Genomic DNA, 17,125 nt, shown 5'->3' with positions numbered 1-17,125 from the left:
TTGTAGTAGCCAATGAATAATTGCCAACTTCTTTCAAAGTTCCCGCCACTCGCGACCCTATAAGATGTCCCAGCTTCCTCTGTTCGGGGCTCTCGACCTCTGCCGTTGCATCGGTGCGTGTCGAGGGCCCGGTCTCGAGCCCGTATTAAACTCCTTTGTGCCCTTGCATCGGTTGTCTGTGTCCTTGGGGGCTGCACTGGTCGACGTGGGCACAACAGTAACCTTGACCATTTATGAGGGTATCAGACCTCCTTAGGTCCCCCTGGGCCTTCCTTAATATACATCCTTACTCCTGATTGAGTAGAGTGTGTGTGCTCACTGGGGTTTCAGTTTCTTCTCTTTTAATCCTTAAAATCAATCCCGGCACGGCACTGGTTACCGTCATCTCTACTTACAGACGGAGAAACTGAGCCTGAGGAGTTTAAGTGACTTGTCTGCATTTGTGTACATTAAAAGGTGAAGGCAGGATCCAGAACTGACTTCACACTTGTAAGCACTACACATTTTCTCCTTGTCACTAACATAAAATTCAGGGGGGCCCTTGGAAGCGTCACCCATAAACTTGCTTGGAAATGGAGGAGAATAAGGACACTTGCCTTTCCACTTACTTTCCAGGGTTCTTAGGCTGTCCGCCAATCTCTTCCATAGGTGAAAACAGCAGAGACCCCACCACCGGCTTTTCCCCTGGCTTTAATCACAGCCCCCATGCAGGAAAGGGGCTGACTGCCCCATGCTGGGGGTCCCTCTCTGGGTTCCTTCCTCCCTTATAAATCAGGCTGCTGTTAATCTTCTCAAGAAACCTGACCCCGGGGAAATCCTTAAAATGCCATCTACCACCTGGGTTTTCTGGTTAGATAAGGAAGCATCCTTTAATAACCAACAAGGCTGCACCAGTTTGTCTTGGGTGTGACAACTTTTTAATCAGCAACGTATAGTTTGTGGAGCCACTCACCTGCAGGAGTCTGAATGGCCCTCAGCTCAAACCAAAACAAAATACCTTTTACCTTAAAAAGAAAAACTCACCTGACTTTCTAGAGATATTGCATTTCCTCCCATCAATCTCCTGGCATTAAAGCTTGATGCCTCCATTGGAGATGTAAATGTCAGGTGGGAGCAGTGACTCACCTGACCCTTCCCAGCAAAGCTGCCTACCTGGGACTTAGCAAGCCCTGATGGAATGGAACAAGGTGAGTTTTGCCCCCCCCTTATCAAGCTGAGACAGGGCAGCCAGATCAAGTATATGGAAATAGGGGAGTCAGTTGGAACTACCTGCTGGGTGGTGGGTCAGCATGGGGGTGCAGGGAGAACAGAGCAAGGCTTAAACACCGGAGGAGGCTTGTGCAGGGGGAGGGATGAAGCAACCAGGCCTTTCTCCCAGGCTTCCTCAAGCAAGTGCCTTATGACAGGTGACCTATTAGGTGCTGCAAGAGGATCCTGCGAGCTCACCAATCTATCCACTTGGCCCGTGGATAAACTTCATCACTCTCTTAACCGGGAGTAACCTAACCACAGCTACAGATCACTCTCTTGTCCCTTCACCCACTGGGAAGCAGGACTTGGCACCTCTTGGCTTTCCTTAGAAGGATTCCAGTTGCCCTAGAAAGCAGTGGGAAGAATGTAGATTTTATTGAAAATAAAGAAGAAAGTTTAGATCATGTTCAAATTTGTTCATTCCCCTTGTTCTTGTCTTAGAGACTTCTCCCTCCTCCTGCCCCCAAGGCCTCTCTGCTTCCCAGTCTTTACAGCATCAAACCTCATTTCTTTCTCCTTCTTGAATTCTCTTTTTCTCATGCAGAACAATGTTGTTGATCAACCTCCTCTCCCCTAAATTTGCATACTCATCATTCCACATAACAAAGCCTTCTCTATGGGAGGAAGGGGAAAATGAGTAACATCAATTTTTTTCCTGTCTCACCTGTGTGTGCCAGTGGTTTTAACAATAGACCTTTCAAGGCACTTGCTAAATTCCATGGTAAATCCTCCTGCGGAATGTGATTTCCGCTTACCAGTGGATGTCAAAGAGAGCTGGAGTAGTCCACCATCCTATACTGTTTCCCCCATAAAGCCATTGTGATAGATGTTGGTTACCTTAAGTGCATAACAGTAAAATAATTAGGAAGAAATGAGTTTTGAGTATTTATTGCCACTTTTAAAAAATGTAATTCTAAGCTTATGTAATTATATGTATATATATATATATATATAAAATTCTTTACATACAGTTCTAGAAAGCCCAAATAATTCTAATGCCATAAAGCAGATCAGTTTTTGCCTTGCAGCAGCAGAGGTAAGGGAAGGATTATAAAAGGTTGCTGTAAGACAGTTCTTGGGGTGATAAAATTGTTTCTTTTCTTAATTGTAGAGATGGTTTGATATGTGACTATAAGTCAAAATTCATCATGTCGTACATTGTAAATATTTGCAGGTCATTCTATGTCACATAAATCTCAGAATTGGAAAAGGAATTTTAAATGTTCTTAAGCTTAATATTTTATTGGAATATTAAATTTTCTAAGTTCACCTTTATCATGTAAAGGAGCTACATTTTGTTTTGTGTATTTTTTAATTGTGGCCTCATGTGACTTGCTCATATATTTCTTTTTGGTACATGTAGTGCCATGTATTAGATTTGGGTATAACAGAAAAGTAGTTTCATTGACCAAACTCTCTTCAACTAGAAAATATACAAGATCATTGAAGATCATCCTAGCCCTGAAATTCTGTACTTGTAGTAGTGGATAAACAGGTCTCTGGGATTCAGAATCACCTCATAAGAGAATGATACAGAGAAATCAGGACTCTAATCTTAGAGATCATATTCATTCTTTCAGATAATATTTAACATTTTGAATAATTTTAGATCAATCTGGTAATGTTCAGTTGGACAACCAGCAAAACAATTACCCAAAGATGAAAACCCAGTCCTTGTCTGATAATTCATTCTTTGCTATGCAATTATAAATGGAATTGTTAATTTTTCTTGCTGACATTTCTTTATAAATAATGACTGTTTTAACAACCAGCTTGCATATTTCCTGAAATTTTAACAGTCAGTTCCCCAGAGCAATACAAGCCTGCTATAGCTACCACTGTGTGTGCCTGTATCTGTAGCTTTTAAAATAGCACCTTTAATTCCACTGTCAGGTGGGTCCTGCTACTCTCCTGGAAATGGTCTCACAGCAAGGTGTTACCTAAGGGTGCCTGCCCTGCTCTATGGTCCACAATTAGTCTAAAGATACATGAAGCAGCATTGTGATTTCTTAGACTTCATGATCTCAGGAGTAAAGGGGGACAGATCCATTCATCCATTCCATCCAGCCATCCGTCTATCTACCCATCTCCCCATTTAACCATTCATCTATCTTTTCTTGCACATACCCGTCCATATGTCCACCCATCTGATCATTCAGTCTGTCCCTCCTCCCCTTCTCCATCTGTCCATTCTCTTTCCATCCATCCACCCATCCATCCATTTACCCTCCAGTAAGTCAATAAGTGCTTGTTTATTTTTTTAAAGATTTATTTTATTTATTTATGCATACAAGAGCTGGGGTATAGGCCAGAGGTGCGGAGGAGCAAGGTGAGAGGATTCACCAGCGACAGAGTGGGGAGCGGAAGAGGCAGATCCACTGAAATACACTGCTGAGGGGAGCAGCCGGCAAGACAGGAGCAGTCTGCTGCACCCTGTGGGCTAGCACTGTGCTGCAGTGGCTATGGATATCTCCACAGTGCTGAGACTTAACCTTTTGGGACACCAGGGAGGCTGCTTGTTTATTATTGAGCTACTGTAAATGAGTCAGGCATTGTGCCAGTGTTAACCAAAATGTGTAAAATTTGTTCTCTACTCTGAAAAAGCTCCTCCTGGAGAGGGATGTGAGTGATAGTAACTACAGCCATGCTAAAGGCAGATGCAAAGCGCTTTTGCAGCCAAGAAGGGGCATATAGGTCCATGCTGGGAGTGAGAAAGTGAGTGGGGAATGACTTTACAGGGCTTGACACTTCATCTGGGTTTTAAGACATCAAATAGGCTTTTGCCTGGAGGTGAGGTAGAGAAAGCATCGCCAGTAGAGGACAGCGTGGACAGAGGCACAGAGGCTAGGGAGCTGGTTATTTAATTGTAAGTATCCTAGGGCTTCAGAGGAAGGAGAGAAGTCTGGCAGGCAGGGTTGGTTTCCAGGAGAAGGAAACATCTGCTAAGTGAAGGGCATGAGGTGGGGGGACACACCAGACAGCAAACGCACCAGCAGGATTTGAAGGTTAATGTGGCCCAGATCCCATGATGTGGGTGGTGGACATAGGGAATTGTGGGTTGGGATATGGAGATGGAGCAGAAAAGGAAACTAACATTTAAAGGAACCAACTGTGTGCCAGGTAAAATGCCAGGCACTTTACAAACATTCGTTTTTAGTCCTTATAGTACATAGTAGGTTATTCCATTTCACAGATGTGGAAGCTGAGGCTCTAAGAGGTAGTTTGCCCAGAGACCCAAAGACTGCATAATTTGTACCCAAATCAGAGCCTGGTCTTTTAGGTCTAATATCTCACTCTGTCCACCCAACAACCCTGTGAAGAGGGAACTGATGCTCATAGAGGCTAATCAACCTGACAGAAGTTCCAGAGGATTCTGAGGCCTTGGCTAAGCTAGGGCATTTGGGCTGGGCAGGGGCAACTGAGAGGTACAATTGCTGGTATCTCCTTCCTTGCAGTCTGCAGATAAGGGGCTACGGAAGTTTAGGGGACAAGATAAAGACTAATATGTAGCAGATCGGGTTAAACAGATCAGGTTAAACAGACTGGATAAAGGCCTCTATTGCTGCCCAGGTTGTCACCAGCCCGTCCAGCAGGGCCACCCTGCCAGGCTGCTCAAAAGCTCTGTTGCTTTGGAGAATGTTTACCATCAAAAAGAGTGTGCTCAGCAGCTGCCCCAGGGCCTCCGGAAGGGCCTGATCCCATCACATCCATAGAGGAAGCACTTGGAAGAACATGTCTAATTAGTCAGTACTAATGAACACAGGAAGGAGAGAAAATACTTGAGAAATTCCAAGTGGCTTCTGACATTTGGCGTCCTTGGAGTCTCTAGACACCGCAAGTGAGAGATGCTCAGACCTCGGTTCTCAGATTGGAGCGAGGGAGAAGTAGTACCTCTGCTGGGAGTAGGGGGACCCATTTATGCTGAAGCAACCAGTAATAATTCTAGTCTTCACCCTTCATCAAATAAGACTGGCCTTGTTTGATTTTCTAGGGAAGCCCCAGAGAGAGCTGGATACACAACTTGCTCTTGTGAGCATTGGTAGCTACAGGGCCAGGCTACCTATTCCCTGTGTCAGATGCAATGTTGTTTTGACTATCTGTGACCCTGTGTAGAACCTTGTAGAGCCTAAAATGTTTTCCAGAATGTAAAATGGGGATGAACATTGATTCAGCATATACTGGTTTACTTACTATGTGCCAGGTGTTGTCGTAGATGTTTAGAAAATTTAGAAAAATTCACTGAGCAGAACAGATAAGCATTCCTGTCTTCCTGGAGCTGACACAGAGGTGGGGAGAGATTGTATATGAGGCCACAGGTATAAAGCACCTCGCACATGTAACCACCTACCGAAGCTGTTGCAGAGGTGGTGGTGACCCAGTGAAGAAGTAGATGGAAAGTACTCTGCATTCCATAAATGTAGTTCAGCGCATGGTCTGTCCCAGGTGAACAGAGTGTCCAGAAAGGAGGATCCTAAGCTTTAAAAGTAGGTTAGCCCAAAGTGTGGAGTCGGGATGCACCTACATGCTCATCCTTAAGATAGCCCAGCCCCTCCCAGTACATTCACCAGCCAGGTTTCATTTTCTAAAGGCAGTTTCAAAACCTCTGGAGTTGCTGTGCACACCCACCTGCAGCTTGCTTGTGCTCCTCACAACAATGCCACCATTGTGTGGTTGCAGCCCTTCCCAGGCATGGCCCAGCATCCTCTGCAAGGGGCCCAGACTGGCCCTGTCCCACTTCAGACTGGAGGAACCAGGAGACTTGACTCCTGAGCGTTCCTCATTCAGATCTGACTCTGCATTGCAACTCACATTATACCGGCATTTGTATTTTTGCTGTAATGACATTGTTGTGAAATTATGTTTGTTTTGTGCTTTGGTGACATGGGAAAGTGTCAGCTCCCCTCTTGGATCTATTAGCTGGAGCTGAGTGATGAGTGGCCGCTCTGTTCCCAGGGCAGGTGAGGGTGATACGCAATGGCTATTACGCAGTCGTCTCTGCATTTCCCACACTGTGTGGCACTTGACCTTCTGTGGTTGCAGGGTCTTGTGTGTACCTCTCTGCTGTCATTAGGAGTGAGAGTTACTGCTTTCAAAGCCTGTATACTTTTTCTGTGACATGGGGGAGCTGTTGCACCTCTCAGAGTCTGTGTTCCCATCTGTAAAATGAGGGTGCGTTACAGGTGACTTGGGAACTAGAGGAATCTTTTGTGTGTTATATTGTGTGTCCTCAGTCATCTTGGTGGTCATGATAATCACAGCTACCATACCCCGTTTGTATCCAGGATCTCATTTCAGCCCCACAGGAACCTGAATAGTGGTGAATCCACTTAAGAGGTGAGGGAACAAGCTCAGAGAGTGGACATACCTTGCTCAGAATAACTCCATAGAGAAGTGGTTGAGGCACGTTTGGAACCTAAGGACATGGACTCTAGAAGGTGTTCTCTTTATCAGCTCATCATGGATGATTGGCCATGGTAGTTATTATCCCACACAAGGCTGTACCAGGACCGGAACCCAACCCAGGCTGTGGTTGCTTAATGCACCAAGGCATTCGTGTGGCTTTGAGCAACTTATTAACTTGATATTCGGAGCTAAGGTAGGCATAAGGGTGGTGCCAGGATGTGGAGCAAGATGGAAATCCAGATTAATGATAAGCCTGATTTATCTCTAAGTCACTTGCTATGTGTGTGTACAAGTGTGTATCCCTTTGAAACAAAGACATACATGTGTGCCGGTATCAAGGTGTATCTTTGGTGGTTGTACAGGCAAGTAGGTTACTGCAGAGTAAAGGGATGGAGCCCCCTGCTGATGGGATCATCCTTAAGATGGCCAGTCCCTCCCAGCACATTCAAGGGGAGGAGCTACTGCTGGTATCTTCCCCTTCTCTGCTGCTGTCTTCTGGGTCCACACAGGGATTTACACTCCTTGGTATAAATAGGTTCACATGAACCATGTGACAAAAGTACACAGAAAGCCAGGGCCAGCAGTACCATTTCAGATCCACGCAGGCAGGGAGTTGAGAACCCACTAAATCTCAGTGCTGCAAGAGCCGTTTTCTAGCAGCCTTCCCTGCTTGGGACCAACTGAAAGGGGTGCCACTAAATCCTCTTACTTGTGTATTTTTGTTAACTGAAGGGACCCATCAAGGTTCATGTTGCGGGCCTCCCTGGTAGTGCAGGGATTAAGTCTCAACCCTGTCAAGCTATCACCAGCCACTGCAGCATGTTCGATCCCCGGCCAGGGAACTGACCCACATGGCACAGCAGACCTCTCCTGTCTCACCCGCTGCTTCCTTTAGCAGTATATTTCAGTGAATCTGCCTGTTCTGTTCCCCACTCTGTCTCTGGTGAATCCTTTCACCCCCTGCACCTCTGGCCTATACCCTAGTTCTTGTGTGCATAAATAAAATAAATCTAAAAAAGAAAAGATTCATGTTGGAACAGCACTTTCTCTTTACACCCAATTTTAAAGTACTCTGGAGTCTCTGAAGGAACGTCCAGCAACTCAGCAGGGCTTCCTAGTAATAGATCAAAACACTGTTAGTCATAGTGATGTCATGGGTCATCAAGAAAAAATAAAGTTTGAATAATTTAAAAATCAAAGATCATGAAAATCCACTTGGGAAACATTCCCAATGGTATAATAATAGGTGGCTTTCAGAAGTGTAGATCCAGCAATCCAGAATAGCTTATTTTCCCCAAACATAGATAGCCAGATGTTTATGAACTTGACTGTTAATGACAATCACTGACTTAATACTATGTGTCAACTTGTGTTAGCCACTTACATACATATCCTGTTTAAGCCTGTAAAATAACACTGTATATATCACTGCTGTGGAGGTGAGGGACATGGATGCTCTTCAGGGACATGACTTGCCAAGGGACATGACATGACTGGCTGGTCAGAGGCAGAGCCAGATTTTGACCCAGGTCTACGCCAGTACCTGAGGCAGCTGGCGGGCACTGTGTTGACCTGAGTAGCACATGGGGAGGTGGAGAAGCTGGGGATGGGAGGAGTTATCCTCTAGGGTGGGCTCTGATCAGCTTGAAGGACTCTGGACAAACTGGCCTTTTTTCTTGAGAAATCAGAGCAGGGTCAATGTTTGGGCCCAGTCCCTGCTGTGCTGTGTGGTGTTGAGCTGAAACACTGACTTCTCTGTGCTCTATGTCTTTTTTTTTTTTTTAAGATTTATTTATTCATGCATATAAGAACTGGGGTACAGGCCAGAGGTGTGGGGTGAGAGGATTCACCATAGACAGAGCGGGGAACAGAATAGGCAGACCGACTGAAACACGCTGCTGAGGGGAGCAGTGGGCGAGACAGGAGAGGTCTTCTGTGCTATGTGGGTAGCCCTGACCAGGGATCGAACTTGTGCTTCAGTGGCTGCGGACAGTTTCATAGGCAGCGTCTTAACCTCTTGTGCCACCAGGGAGGCCCTGTGTTCTACCCCTTTCTCCAAGATAGATGACAGGAGCTACCACTTCACTCACTTGAAGATGACAAGGCAGTGGATTTTAATCAAGGGAGGTATGTAATGAGAGAGGATGTATAGTACTCTGATAGAGAGGTGGAAGTGGGAAAAAAGCCACCTTCTGATTCTGTCCTTTCACCCCAACCCCAAGCAGTTAGAGGGCTGTGAGAAGGGTTATGAGGACTTGTGCTGTTCTGTGGGGGAGCGACCATGTTCCTTGTGAGATGCTGAGGATGCAGATGTGTACTGTGGGCTTTGCCCTTGATAACAGACAATGCATTTTGATGTTTTATGGAATTGATCTTGGGTTCCTTGCAAAGAGTGCTTACCCCTTCATTTGTTGGGATTTTTTTTTTTTTGAGTGCTTCATTTGAGCGCAAATTGCAGTATAAACTCAGCAATGTTATTATCCCTGTTGGATTAACACAATGCAATTATTATCAGTTTTTTTATTACAACTAATAATCAGGTTTTTTTTTTTACCTCAATGGATCTGTCAAAATTTTTCCTCTTTGATTTCAGCCAGTGTGATATGGAGTTATAAGCAAACAAATGACACACTCCTTGAAATTCTGTCAGGGGTAATAAAGTGAATCAAAATGAATTCACTCTTCATCTGTCACTGCCTCCCTTCCCCTTTTATCTCTTCAAGCCTTTGACAGCACAGAGCGCTTTGGAGCGTGCAGTCTCTGGTTAGAGGGGGTAGGGAGAGAGGTAAGCTCAGCAGAGTGAGAAAGATTCTTTCTCAAATACTAGTGTGAAATGATTCCAGAACCTTTTTCCAGAGAATTTCATTCTCTAGAATGGCTTGATGATTTGGAGTTGGGGGTAGGTAGAATGTTTTTATTCTTTCCTAGAAGGTGATTCTCTGTCTTGTCCTTTTCTTTTGAAAGTTCTCAGATCAATGATCAGTGGGTTCCAAGGTAAAAGGAAAGCAGTCGGAACTTTGGGGAAGGAGACACTCTGGCAAAATTCATTCTGGATACTGGAAACAGACAGGGAGTCCAGCACACAGTCCTTGATTGAAGTCTTTCAAACACATGCATTATTTTGACTGAGTGACCAAACCTGATGGAATCTGTCTTTGATGCTGAGTGATAGTGGGAGTTTATTTTCTAAGGGTGTCCCTTGGAAGAATGGCTTCATTGCAGGAGATACCGAAATAACAAGTAATGGAGATAGGACTATGGAGATAGGACTAAATTGTTAGTGCTTAGCATGGCCTGTGAAAACTGGTTTTAAAATAATTCTAGGTATCTTCTTGTGGTTCATTTCAAAAAGTAGAGGGCCTAGGATAGGAGGGGAGGTGAAACTATAGATAATTAATGATTTTTGTTGGATGGGTCCTGATTAATGAGCTTAGGCTATGGAGTGATTTTTTTGTTTGTTTTGTGGGACCCTCGCCGGCAGCCGGGGACCGAACTGGCACTGAAGAGGCTGCGGGCAGCCTTGCAGCCCAGCGCTCAACCACTGCGCCACCAGGGGAGGCCCTGGAGTGATTTAGTAACACTGCTCTTTTTGCTTTTCAATCAATAAAGAAATTCAAGATCCTGGTTTGAGGCTTCACTGAGAGCTTGAATTATTTAAGTCTCAAGTGTAATCAGTTTCCCCAAGGATTTACCCCTTTTCTCTCTGTTCAGCTCAACCCAGCTGCCACTTAATGACCTCCTACTGTGTGTCCTCTCCCTGTAAGGCACTAGTTGGGTTGGCAGCAGGAATAAGTGAGATATGGATTCTGCTAGAATCTGGTGGTGAGGATGAGGTGGTACCAGTGTACAGATGCTCCATAGTCTATACATCTGCATCTCATGCAGTCAATGAAAATCATATGCAAACGCCTCAGGAGACATTCAGGAAATCAACTTCATGGAGACACGACACTGGGTGTGATCCTTGAATGTTGGGCCTGCTGGCCCCAATGGAGGCATTCAGGCAGATGGGGTCTCATGAATTCAGAGACAGGGAAGTAAAGCATGGCCAGTTCTAAGAGTAATTGTAATTATTACTACTGAGCATTTACTATATGTAGGCACAATATCTCATTCAGTTTCTATATCACAGACTGGCCAAATTTTCTGTAAAGAGCTGGATAGTAAAATATTGAGGTGTTGTTCACAACGCCTCATCTCTGCCATGGTAGGGTGGACAGCCTGTAGACAATACATGGGTGTGACCATGTTCGTTAGAAATTTGTATATTAAAAACAGGTGGTCGACCAGGTTTGGGCAGGGTCTCAGTTCACTAACCTCTGATTTCTAAGATATTCAAAACTTTACTCTCCTTTTTATACAGTACAAAGCTGGGTTACAGAAAAATTAATAGAAATTCAATTCACAGGATCAAGGGCCAATGTGATCTAGTCAGATCCCAAATCCCTGCTCTTAAATTCACTTTTACTGTAACACGGTGGTCCCAGGAAAGGGGGGAGTTTCCTGCCCCACCCAAGGGAGGGTGGAGCTGAGCAGAGAGAGAAGAAGCTACAGAGGAGACTGAGGAAGGAAGGAAGAGGATGGAGAGCCAGAAGGAGACCTGGTGGGGGCACATGGAGCAGAGAGACATGTGAGGAAACTGCGCTTGCCTTTTGGTCGTGGACTGGTTGACACAGATGTGGGTGAGAGACCCATGCGGTGGTGACAATGGCAGTTTTTATCTTGATTTTGATTTTGCTCTTCTCCTTCCAGACTTGTCTGGTTGCTTCTGACCCTTTTCTGTGGGTTCCCACCAGAAGGTTCTTTAGACTTGGGGCAGGCTTTCAGGCCTTGCTTTGTGCCAATCCTGCTTGGGTAGACTTTTATCCATGAGGGGATGATTAACTTTGGGTGCTTGATTTAGGAACTATATTCTTTGCCTTTCCTGTATTGTTTACTAATTGTGTTAAAGTTCCTTTTCATTAAAGTCTCATATGTTTTTTGTTGATGTGGCAGATGGCAGAACCTATTTAGAACAGGCAGGTTTGTGAGGTCTGGGGTGCCCCTCTCCCTGCCCTGTAACAGTACCACTTTCTCTACAAGAGTTGGACACTTTCTGGGGAAGAGTGCATGGATGATAAGACTGCCTTAAGTTGCATTATGAAAAGTCAGTGGGGAGCATAGTGATTTTGGTGGTGTGCTCTGGGAAGATTAAGTTGGCAGTGTAAGAAAGGCAGATAAAAATTGAGAGACGAGCTCATGCTTAAGCAGTTTGAGGTAACAGGTCCACTTCTTTGGCAGAGCCATTCTGACCACTGTAGAACTTGACAAGTTCTTGTTGGTATATCAGATATCCACTTGGCATCACTGAAACTCCACTGTGTGTGTGTATGTGTGTGTGTGTGTGCGCGCGCGCATGTGTGTGTGTACTGCTTGAACAAAGTTTGCTTTACCTTGGTTGCTGATGGATTGTGCTGACACGTAGAGGGCTGGTTCTAGACAGTTCATCTTGTTCAGAGTTCCCTTTATCATGTAGAAAGAGGATAAACAGAGACACCACCACCACCTCCCACTCAGCAGTCCTTGTCCATGACCCCTTCTCATCTCAGTTGATGTTCTTGAGGCAAGTGATCATAAACATTGGCGTGTTTGCACCCTCCCTCAATCAAGATCCCTCCAGGGTTTGAGAGAGTATTGTGGGCGCATCTCCTAGTTAGGGAAGGAAGTCCTCACTCTCTGACCAGCCTGACTGGTTTCTGGCCTGCTGTTCTTTTACAATCTACCATACTTCGTGATTCCAGATAAGGGGGTGCTTTAGATAATTGAAATAGTGCCATGGACAGGAGAAGGGGAGTCCCAGAGTCTTTTGTGTTCTGGAGATTCATGGTAAAGGCTATGGCTGGTTTTGTTATGGTTCACTCAATAGTGCCAGTTGTAAAATTTCTAATTATTATTTTTATTTACTAAGCACTTATAAGTGCCAGATTCTGTGACCTTAATGTACAGGAGTGTGTTTCATCTTCATAATAGCCAGATGACGTAGTATTATTATCCCAATCTTGTAAATGAGGACACCCAGGCCAAAGGGTACAGACCTAATTGGCAGCAAGGCAGGTAAGATTTAAAGCAAGTCTGTCTGTGGGCACCAAAGCCCTCCTTTTTGCCACCCCCTCCATTATCTCCCTTCCTGAGCCCTGCTGAAGGTCAAGTCAGGGCCTTCCATAAGGTGCCCCAGGAGTCTTCACAATCACCCTTTGAAGTAGGCCTATTGTGCTCATTTTGCAACTGAAAAAAACTAAAGCTCAGAAAAGTTGAATGACTTCCCCAATGGCATTCAGAGAGTAGGCAAGAACTAGGTTTGGGGTTTTGATTTTTTTTTTTTGTCTTTAGTTATTTCAGTGAAAACATAACTGAATAGTGGAATGTGCATGGGAGGAGTAGAGAGTATTATGGATGGTGTAAATGACTTAAGTAGCATTTCTAGTTTATTTAGAGAAGCAGTGTGGTAGTATCCAAAGGAATCTAGAGTCAGCCTGGGTTCTGATCCTGATTACTTGGGACCTTGGTCAAGTTCCTTTAGTTCTTTACACTTCAAGTTTCTCCTCGGAAAAACAGACAAAATAGTAGTCTCTGCCTCATGGAATACAGATTAAGTGTGTCAATGGGGCCTCCCTGGTGGTGGTGGCACAGTGGGTTGAGCGCAGCACTGTGAAGCTGTCCTAAGCCTCTGCAGCATGGGTTTGATTCCCAGCTGGCCAGGGAGATACCCCCATGGCACAGCAGACCTCTCCTGCCTCGCCCGCTGCTCCCCTCAGCAGTGTCTTTGGTCCGTCTGCCTGTTCTGCTCCCCGCTCTATCGCTGGTGAATTCTCTCACCCTCCCACGCCTCTGGCCTGTACCCCAGTTCTTGTATAAATAAATAAATCTTTAAAAAAAAAGTCAATATGTGCAAAGTGCTTATGCAAGTTCCTGGTATGTAGCACACATTATATGTGTTGTTACTTATTAAGCCCCTTTTCTTTATAAGGCACTTATGCCAAATATATTGTATTACTAATAACCAACAATTGTATTAATAATAGCCAACAAGTGGATTGTACTTATCTACCAGTGATCCCATTTTACAGATAAGAAAACTTAGGTTAAGAGATGCTAAATATTTCTCCTGAGGACATGTATCCATTCATCCACAGATACTTATTGTATATCTATTCTGTGCCTCCTGGTATTGTGGGTTTTTGTAGGGATCCATTGCTGAACAGAACAGACTCAAAGCCCTGCCTTGTGGAACCTAAAGGACAGGAACTTGAACTGGAGCTTGCCTTTTAATTCCTTTTTCCCTCTTTCTCTCTCCCTGTCAGCTATTTTATTTAATGAGCATTGACATTTCAGAATGGCCAAGATGGCACTCCACTTCCTTTGCTTTGGAAATACTCTTGCTTTGGGTCTTTGATTCCTGACAACTTGGCAGTCCCAGGGGAGGAAAGTCACAAGCATTTAAGGGTGGGGTACCTTGATCTGAGATGTGAAATGGAACCATACCACATCCGTCCTCTTTCACTTACGGGTCACTGCAGTGGCAGAGCAAGTGTGGGTGCTGGGCAGTGCTAGGCGGGGCTTGTCTGTTCTCTTGGTGAAGCAGAAAGTGCAGCTCTGCCTTGATCCACCTTGAGATGAGACTTCTACTGTCCAAGGCAGAATAACCAGAGGTGCATCCTCTGCAGGAAGACCCTACTTTGCTAGTCCAGACCCCACTTACTGTCTCCATTCCTGGAGTCCTGAGGGGTTGCAACCACTGTGTGAGGTTCGCCTGGGCCTCTGTTTGGAAAAGCATGATGGTGGGAGGGTGAGAGCCACGGTTTCTGCTCTGTGATCACATGGTCTCTGGGAAGATCTCCCAGGGGGATCCCCTGATCACCTTTATCACTTGAGTGGAGACATCATGTGGGTTAGAACACGAACTTGTTGCTATTCATATATGTGCCTGTTGATATGGGATAGTTCTTTTTCCCCATGTTTGTTGAGGTAAAGTAGGTTTATATATTTGTGTCTGCTCTGGGGGTTGTGGGCTCAAACCTCTACAAATGTTTGGGTTCATTCTTTTTTTGGACAATCATTTGTATCATTCTAGGGAAAAAAAAGTGCTAATACACAGACCCACCTGTGCGCCCCACGAACTCACAGTACATGTAGGAACTTAACACTCCAGCTTGATAGGAAATGATTTTATTTATTTTTTTTTGGCATATGTCAGTTAAGAAGAAAGTTTTTAGGTGAATTTTCTTGTGCTTGTCAACCTGGTTGAAATTAGATATTCTTCTGTACTGGTGATTAAGTGGGCCCCTCATGTCCCCAGGGGGTCTGCTTTCCTAATTGTGGGTGACCCAGTCTCCACCTCTCAGGGTGCTGTGAACACACGTTCTGTGTTTAAATGTATTGAAATTTGCTGAGGATTTTGTTCACAGAATCTCAACTGTGAAAGTGATGCTGGGCTTTTAAATTAAATTGATTAAATTTGAGATTACGGTGAAACCATCAAAAACTCCACTCACACAGGGTAATTGACGGGCTCTGTGTTTCCCCACTTGGCTTCTTTACAGGGGACCCTGGCTCCTGAGAACCAGGCTGACTCAATAGCCTTCCTCACCCTGAAATGGCCCATTAAAAGATGCCTGTTGGGTGGTAACCTCCCCATACGTTTTCTCAATAAAGAGGAAAAGATGGGCAGGGGTGGGGTGGTGGCGGTGGGGTTGGGGAGACTGCTGTTGCATTTAGAGCTGCAGCCTCTCAAAGCCATGGGGCAGACTGTTTAGTTCCGTGTCCCCTGTCCCATTCAGGCCCCTGCATGTTTGGACGCTTTCTTTAGCTTTTCCCTGAGCCTTGACGGCAGATCTCTCAATAGGGGAAAGCCCAGCTCAGATTAGCTGAATGCCTCTTAGGCACAATGCTCTGCATGCTAATGGCACTGGCCGGCCCCCACCGACCGACTGCTCCCCAGTGGGACTCTGGATGTTGCCCAGACCCAAGCAGCTGCCTCAGATTCCGAGATGGGGTCCGACTGGCTTCCTAAAGTTGCCTTTTTTTCTTTTTTGTAGATCTACACGGACTGGGCCAATCATTATCTAGCCAAATCGGGCCACAAACGTCTCATCAAGGATCTTCAGCAAGATGTGACGGATGGTGTCCTCCTGGCCCAGATTATCCAGGTTGTGGGTAAGTGCAGGTTTTGTGTTGGGGGTCGCTCAGTTCCAGTGGAAACCCGCAAAGGATGGAGTCAGACAAGGAGGAGGGAACATTGAAATCTCTAAGAAAACCGTGGCGTTCCTGTCACACGTGTTTACAATTTATTTGATTCCGTTTTACACTCGGGGAGTGTGGGTGCCAGCTCGATTTTTCTGATAAGTCACCCACACAGCAATCTCATCCTGATTTTTTACAAAGAAAGATTGACCCTGGCTGGAGGGAAACGCTGGTGGTTGGGGAGGGGCCCTCTATCCCCTGTCTTGCCTCTGACTATCTTTCTGGTGCTCTCGTTTCCTCCCTCTGATGGTACTTTTTTGGGTGAATTATTCTGGAAATATTTCAGAAATAGAAAACCCCCACAACGTGGGGCTGGTTTATCCTGCCAACTCTAATTGGGTCTGAGAAATCAAAGGATCCCTCCACAGAGCGTTGGTTCTGGTTATAATAGTAGGGGGAGGGAAGCAGCAGTGGGGGGATTTTTAATGTCTTGGCTGCAAACTGGGAGGAGAAGGTTCACCTGGGAAGGCACGTGGCTGGAGGCCGGTCCTGCTCTGCCTGGGGTCTTAAGCTTCCCAGTGGTTCTGCCTGAGAGCTCAGAGCAGACTGAGAAGAAGGGAGGTCAATTAGACGGCATTAGGCTGATTATTGTTGCTGGCAGCCTTGGCGGCAGACTCTTCCATGCCAAGAAAGAGCCCGAGGGAAGGCGAGCAGCCCTCTGGCATGTGTTAGTGAGGAAAAGTGGCTTATCCTTCAAGGGTGAGAAGTTGCCGTAGCTCTGCCCACCTCTTGAGATTGTACCTGAAAATGGCCAAGTTGACCTTAGCTGAAACTAGGACTGCCTGTGCCACTGACAGAAAAAGATGTTTCCTTGATATCCTAAAGCTGATTTAGAAATTTTTCCTTTCTTATTTCCTTCTCTCTGTATATTTGTTTTTAAGTTGCCATATAAAGAATTGTCTCAAATGTAGAGACTTAGAGCAATGCATGGATATCATCCCATAGTTTTTGTGCCTCAGGAGTCCAGGCATAGCTTACCCAGGTGCAAAGCTACAGTCATGGTGTTCGCCAGGGTTGAGTTCTTATCTGAAGGCTTGTCTGGGATGGGGTCAAGTTCAATCATTTCTTTGCACCTAATAAGAGTATGGGTCCTGATTACTTGGCGCTGATTAGAGGCTTCCCTTAGCTCTTTGCCATGTGGGTCTCCCACTGTAAAAGCTGCAACTGAGTGCTTCAGTGCCAGGAGGGGAGA

At 45.4% G+C, this 17,125-nt stretch overlaps 1 protein-coding gene across 1 annotated transcript in view; it reads left to right on the top strand.

Annotated features, from left to right (window-relative positions):
• Positions 1 to 17,125, top strand: part of NAV2 (neuron navigator 2) — a 382,500-nt gene that overhangs the window by 104,952 nt on the left and 260,423 nt on the right. The window contains exon 2 of the mRNA XM_037522590.2: positions 15,729 to 15,846. Within this exon, the coding sequence (XP_037378487.2) occupies positions 15,729 to 15,846 (118 nt within the window). The remainder of the gene's footprint in view (positions 1 to 15,728; positions 15,847 to 17,125) is intronic.

This window comes from Talpa occidentalis, unplaced genomic scaffold, assembly GCF_014898055.3.
Source record: "Talpa occidentalis isolate TD23 unplaced genomic scaffold, MPIMG_talOcc4v2.1 talOcc4.3, whole genome shotgun sequence".
NCBI classification, from domain to species: domain Eukaryota; kingdom Metazoa; phylum Chordata; class Mammalia; order Eulipotyphla; family Talpidae; genus Talpa; species Talpa occidentalis.
This window is presented reverse-complemented; position numbering and strand designations above follow the sequence as displayed.